At 29.0% G+C, this 7,476-nt stretch overlaps 1 protein-coding gene across 1 annotated transcript in view; it reads right to left on the bottom strand.

Moving 5' to 3' along the window:
- The window catches only part of LOC108763015 (glutamyl aminopeptidase-like), a 20,674-nt gene extending 14,036 nt beyond the window's left edge, over positions 1 to 6,638 (bottom strand). Inside the window, 4 exon segments of the mRNA XM_018510301.1 lie at positions 791 to 1,167; positions 1,622 to 1,703; positions 5,761 to 6,029; positions 6,118 to 6,638. Of these exon segments, the coding sequence (XP_018365803.1) occupies positions 791 to 1,167; positions 1,622 to 1,703; positions 5,761 to 6,029; positions 6,118 to 6,638 (1,249 nt within the window).
- Between the last annotated feature and the right edge of the window lie 838 nt (positions 6,639 to 7,476).

The raw sequence follows: 7,476 nt of genomic DNA on the forward strand, positions 1-7,476 counted from the left end.
GAGAGAGAGAGAGAGAGAGAGAGAGAGAGCACTGTTATTATTTTCTTATGTTTGATTGTAAATTAGTATGTCTTTATTTTTTAGTAAATCTCTCAATTTTTTTCTTATTTTTAATTTTCTACTTACATATAACCAGACTTTTAATTTTATAAGAAAGTTGACACAAAATTTTAGTATTATAGTTAAATTTTAATATTATATTTTATTATAAATATATTTTCCATTCGCTTTTACAACGATCGTCCAATTATTCATCCAATTATTGTAACTCCTAAATAATAAATTTGTGATGCGGCACTCAGTGCCACGCGCTCCCACTAATATTTGGTCGGTTAATTCGGACATTTAGAACATCTCTCGTTTTTAATGGTTCAACAAAGTATTAACGGGGGGGGGGGGGGATTAATCGTTTCGTAAGGGTGAATATTATGATAATCAAATATTTTCTTTAGGGTTATATTTTTGAGATTTAACAATCGTTACCATTTTGTAAATGGAATTAGAAAATGCATGAATTTTTCAATAACATAATAATATTATATAATTCTTCTAAGTATACCGCATATAAAATTATTACATAAAAATTATTTAAAAAAATAAATATATTATAAGATATTTTATTTCATTCTCGCCCTGATGAAGTGAACTGCAACGTTCACGAAACATTGATATCCTAATAAAATAATGGGTCTGGACACAGAGATAACCAGTGAAACGCATAGTGATTTCTGTATATTATACAATATACATTAAATATTTAAGCACAATACATTTCTCAATTGATATTTACCTATTTGTTGTACATTAACTATAACCCAGTTACTTTCAACATTGAGATTTAGTTCTTCTCCCACTAAAGAAAAGTGGATATTACTCTGCAGAGTTGATAAAGAAAAATCAGGTATATGTTTATTTGCATTCGTAGCCGTGGTGTAAGGTATCCACCAGTTTTTCTCCTTAGTATTCATATTTTCTACTAATATTGTCACGTGAGAATTATTTTGTGTAACTTTCACCACAGGATAATGCTCTTGCATTGTCCAAGCATTCATTAACTGCTTTATGCTTAATCCTATACGGCTGTTTCCCGTATAATAAGAAGTATTATAAGCACGTTGTATAGCAGTCCAGACAGCGTCAATAGTTGTCATATCATCTAAAGAAGGGCTGTAAAATTTATAATAACATTACCGAGGGGGTAACCACTAGCTGAAATGTTGTCCCACAGATTACATGATTTTATCTGATTACAAATAATTTTTTTCACTACTATGAAATAATTTGGTGAAATATACGATTTTATTTAATATTATACAATTATTTCTCGTGGTTGCATATGTAATTATCGGATTATACATAGAGATTTTATAAAAGTTTTATAATGATTTCAAGGATTCTGTCCCACGATTACATTAAGTGGTTACCCCCTCGAACATTACTATCAATAAACACTCCAATAGATGTTGTATTTCTAATTTAAAATTATTTTATATAAATTCTATGAATGTGCGTGCGTGCTTGGGGGTATGCGTGTGCGTGCGTGTGTGTGTGGGGGGGAGGGAAGAGGTGTGCTACAAACTTGACAAATTCTACAAATAATGATATATCAGTTTTTACTTACTCTTCACTCAAATATGTCTTTATACCCTTCTGAAATATATCATTTGAAAGTATCAGTTGTAACATGCGCAGTATAGATGGCGCTATGGAAAGTCAGTTTATAAAATATAATTATATGTTTGAAGTATTTATTACAATTCACGTATATATTTGTAAAGATAAATAATCTTGTAAAGAATAAATTTATTCTCTCGAATTATTTTTTTTTTATTTTTATAATATATATAAACGTAATATGTAAATGAAGATAAACACTTAGAAGAAGGTCACCGATACCGACATACCACTTTGTTTTTAGATAATATTTCTTAAACAAAAGTTAAAAATACAACTTCAAAAACATAAATACAAAGTAAAAAGTATCTTCTATCAGATAGTATAAGCAATTTTTATAATACTGTTAGCAATTTTGCAATAATTAAGTTTTCCGTAAGTTATGCAAAAATGAGCGTCTGACAAAATGGGCTCCAAAATTGATACAGTAGGTAGTAATGCTACGTATTCCTATTCTTTTTCTTTTACAGGAATTATCTGTATAAAGTACCTATAAGTGAATGTGTATAAGATTTTTCAGAATCATTTTACTTCGTCATAAAACATTTTTATTGAATTATATGCATATTAGTTTATGCTGTTCTGCAACATGCAAATATGTAACGCGATAGTTTTTCTATAATTGTTCCATATATGCACGATTGCTTTCAGCTATAATAGACTTATTTGACACTATAAAGCAACATTATAAAGATTAAGTTAGCTCATGGTCTGTTTTACGGACAGATGTATCGGTTTATGCTGCACCCAAATTTTAAATTAAAAATCATATGAAAAGACTAAGAGAAAAAATAATATAAATAAAACTTATTTCGGAAACTACAAGTATTTAAAATGACGTAATATTATCAATAATATAGTCACTATTATTTAAACCTCACATCTGGCAAAAGAAAATCATACGAATTTTATTTTCGCATTTGTAGAATTCGTTTTTAGCTGATTTTATATAGAAACAAGTCACAAACCTACGAATTAATACCCGTATTCATAGTCAGACCTTATATTTAAGGCTTCCTTAAATATTATCTTCAGATGCTCTACGAATTATTTTATTGGCTACTGAGCATCTAAAGATAAATTTAAGGAAGCCTTAAATATAAGGCCTGACTATGAATACAGACATATGAGTTTGTACTTCTTTAATTAGCTAAACAGATCATGATTTTATTAGTATTAATAAAATGCAATAGTTAGTTTCCGAAAAATAAGGGGGTGTCACTTTAGGAGACCTATGTCAGTATCGGCGACTTTCCTCTACAATTTATACTTTTACGACATTCATGTGTGAAAACTTATGGACTTAATTAATATCTTACCTTTCATATGATGAGACGCAGAAAAACTTGGCTCAATTTGATCCGGACTTAGCAATACTGTTATAAGAGGGTCCATAATGAATTTATCATTGATATAATCATCGAAACGTAGAGATTCTTGTAAAGTTTGAACGACAAACAAGTCTTTTATACGAAAATCTGGCATAATCTAAAAGTGAAAAATTTAATATAATTGATGATTAAAAAAAATTAGGTCGGATGCTCATATTAATAGCAAAATATGCATCGTGCAGTGCTACTGTATTGCACTATTATTGCTATTTTTAAATAACTATTTTATATTAGATCTGCTTTATACAGTAAAGTTTCTACAAAATGTATTATATAATTATTTTAAATTATATAGTATCTGAACTATATTATAAAAGAGTTTTTGCAGGTCTATACTACATGAGTTTAATTTAAATACATATGCTATTGTTTGTCATTAGAAATAATATTAAATAAAAAACCTCATCAATTGCATCCAATGCGAGCAATGTTGTAATACCCTCGATTAACCACATGTAAGACCACCAAGATGGATTGATACGGCGGTTTCTAAAGCATTGATATGCTATTGAACGGCCTATTAAACGGGCAATTTCTGGTTTACGCATTAACGAATCTTCTTCTTCACGAAATATAACAGCTGTTTCTCTAAAAAGCATTTCGAAATAATAGAATTATGTTACGTTTTACTCCTTCTGTTTAATTGGTTTAAATTTTAGTTGTTTCGCTCTTAATTATATAATTATATTTTATTGTATATTAGGCTACTAAATGATACTTTTATATGCGCTTGTTTTTCGGTGCAATATTAATTAAAATAAAAAAAACAAATTTCAAAAAATAAATATTATAACCTTTTTTATAAATTAAAATGAGATTTTTATGTGAAATATAAGAAATATTGTTTAGTAAAATGCATTTTCCATTTAAAAGAATAATTTCCTTAAAAGAAAAATGTAATACCTGTAATAAATGAGTCCCAAATATGACACAGCTTCGTGTCGGAAAGCTGGGATTAGAACATTAGTTATATTTGTCACGTTCTCAAGATGCTCTTGTGATGAGTAGTATGCTGTGATTTCCTCAATAACATGACGTGCAAATGAGACATAATACGCATTTAATTGCTGTCTATGTCTGATGTTTAAATTAATATCGGCTATAATATCGAAAAATTATATTCTTAGCTTAAGAATTTTTTACTTATTTTTATAACAGTTTCTAAAATAATATTTCCAAAAAATACATGTTTTTAACTTATAAGATAATGAGTAAAGTGGAATTTTACTCTTACATTTAGTCTAAAAAATATGTTCTTTTAATCTCGCTCAGGTTATCATATCAAAGATTTTAATAACCACTAAATTCACATTTAAAAGTAGCATCCGGTATGGAATGGTTTTGTAAAAAGTATCAAATTTTGTTCCATTTTATCTAATTTGCTGTTTTTAATTTAATGTATAGATAGTGTAGGTAATACAATAGTGTTTATAGTGTCTGATCAAAACCTGTTTGATTATGATGAGAAGATAATAAAAATTTTGCATGTCGTGTAACCAGTTGAGACACTTCGTGTCGGCATCTTTGATCATTGGCTATCTTAATGTCAGGACCGAAGAATACAAGAATAGAGGAATATGTCCTATCTATTTTCCAGAGATACTTTTAAAATTGTTTGTCAGGTTCTAAAAGGTTGCAACACATTTTTTTTCAATATAAGAATGGAGTCTACTTACCGAGAGACTGGTTCTTATTTGTCGATCGATGAATAAGAATTAATCACTCGATGGGCAAGCTATATTCCGAAACCCATCGAAAAAAAAATGTTGCAATTTTTTAGGCTCCGACTATACATGCGAGAATATAAATACATAGCCGTCCGAAGTTGCACGCGTATCGGAGAAAGATTAAGAAGAAGGCATGAGAAGGAATGAGAAGGCATGGCCAGGCGTTTGTATTGCTCCTGTTATATAACGTATATCATGCATTAAATATATCTCTGAAACTTACTTATAAACATCTATGTTAAATCAACTATTAAAGTTTTCTTTTTTATTTCCCTTTATTATTTTTTTTTATTTATCAAAATTAGTCAGATTTGACCAACACTAAACACTGCACTATCTATAATTCTTTGAAATTATTGCAAATACCAAGTGAAACGTATTCTGTTGGAAATGTATATAGACTATTTGGCGAGAACACAAGTAGATCGATCATCATGAAGTTAGAATATACTAATTTAAAAGAATTAATTAAAGAATATATTCTAATAGCGTTTTTCTCTTGGGATACACTGGGTGCAGTCTCACACCGCACCAATTGCGTGTAAGCGCTACACTCAGCTACAGTGCCTGCTACACTACACTAGAGTGGTGCACACCGTATCATGGTGTACACTGTATCATTATTATGCTAAAACTCTGTTCCCGCTTGACTTTTATTTTCAAATTTTAAATGTTACACTGGTTCTACACGGTCTCTTTGAGACGGTGTAGCAAAATCCCACTTCGTGCATAAAATTTGCACTACACCGTAGCCACGGAAACACGGTACATCGAATGAGTTCGCTTACCAGCCATGGAAATACGGTACACTGTCTGAGTGTTGCACTAGTGGGCGATAGTGCAGCCAAGAGAAAACGCTATTAGTTTCAAAAGATATTCTAAAAACTGATAATAAGAAGAAATTATTCATTAAGAAATCATTCACTAAGAATGTATTAAGAGGGTTTACAAATGTATAATTCTCTTACTTCCAAAAAACGATGCTTGCACTGTGATGAAATGCGATAGCAGTATTGCTGAGACGTGATATGTTGGGATTCGAGGAGTTACCTCAAAATGACTTTCTTGAAACTTACGTAAGGAACTTGTTTTATTTCTAGTTGGCGTATTCGACAAAATCGTGTAATTACTTTTATATTCTATAGAAATATCAAAAGTCGCCAGAAATCTTGGTTCATCCCAACAAGGAAATATTCGTCGGGCTCCAACTGGCAGAAAATCTAATGCGACTAACCATCTGTTACATTTCAACGATATATTTTACATAATTATAAATATTCAATTGAATATAACAATGCGCTTATAACATTTTAATTTTTACTCACGTTGTATCTCCTTTATTATTTATAAATGATGTTCTGAAAAGCCCTTCATTCTCTCCTTCGTGCTTGAATTTCAAAGTTAGGCTGTAAGAATCAGGTGGTATTGTTTTATTAAAAAAATAACTATACATATCATATCCAAGATTGTATCGAGAGAGTTTTGGATGAAACGTCAGAACATTTTTCTCTTCTTGTTCTTTACGTAAAGTTTTCAATTCTAAAGAATGAATTGATGTATTCGAGTGTAAATATAAATAGTTTGTTGGAATATTAATTTGGATATGAATTTCGCATCGGCCTTCAGTAGAAATATATCCGCCCGTAGTATTATGTAGGTCTAATTGGATTATATAGTGTACCGGATATATAAAGTCCGGTAAACGAATTTTATACATTAGTCTCAAGTAGTCGTCATAGCCCCGCCAATCTTTAGCGTAATTTAAATCCTCCACTTCATCTGCCGCACCAAAAAGCAATAGGCCGCAATTTAATAACAATATTAAAAATCCCATACCAATTTTCATTGCAGGTATCTGTAGAAATTTTGTTAATGAATAACAAAAACTTAATTGCGAAACGCAGCGCAAAGCCCTCTGTCATAATTTTGTATATAAAAAGCAGAAAAAAGATACAAAAAAAGGGCAAAACTAATTTTTATTAAAAAATGTTAAAAAAATTTTTGGTAATTTATTACTTCACAGAGATTCATAACAAGTATTAATATTGTAAATTTAATAATAGTTTATTATAATATTGTTTAATAATATTGATTAATAATTATTATTGAACAATAGATATTTAATAAATATTTATTAATTAAATGATAATTTATTATACATAATCCTTATTTTTTACATTTAGTAATAACTTGCTATTTTCAAGATTTGTTTGTTTTTTCTTTGAAACAAAATAATCAAATATTATGTGACCTAACGGCAAACAAACTCGATCAAAATAAAATCAAATTTACTTAAATTTCTTTGAACGCGTCATTTTACTTTTACGACCGTATCTAACCGACATGAGAACGTCGATCTAATATGAATCGAATATAAATTATTGTATATTCAAATGTTTCTGTGATATACATTTATGATTACATAAATGTGTACCTTCTTCGAATCTTATAAGATTTTATTTAATCTTCTTTTAAAATTTGGCATTTAAGAAAAGCTAATGGATAGTAATAACAACAAATCAAGAAAATTCAATAAATATATTTATTTTTAAATGGAAAAATTAGCATTCGCGTTGTATATTTATGTATTGTATATTTAACTTATCGTAAAAAAATCATCTAGTTCAGAAAAAAGTATAGAATAAAACATGAAGAATTTGAAATATATATATATATATATATAT

This window comes from Trachymyrmex cornetzi, unplaced genomic scaffold, assembly GCF_001594075.2.
Source record: "Trachymyrmex cornetzi isolate Tcor2-1 unplaced genomic scaffold, Tcor1.1 scaffold335, whole genome shotgun sequence".
NCBI lineage: Eukaryota > Metazoa > Arthropoda > Insecta > Hymenoptera > Formicidae > Trachymyrmex > Trachymyrmex cornetzi.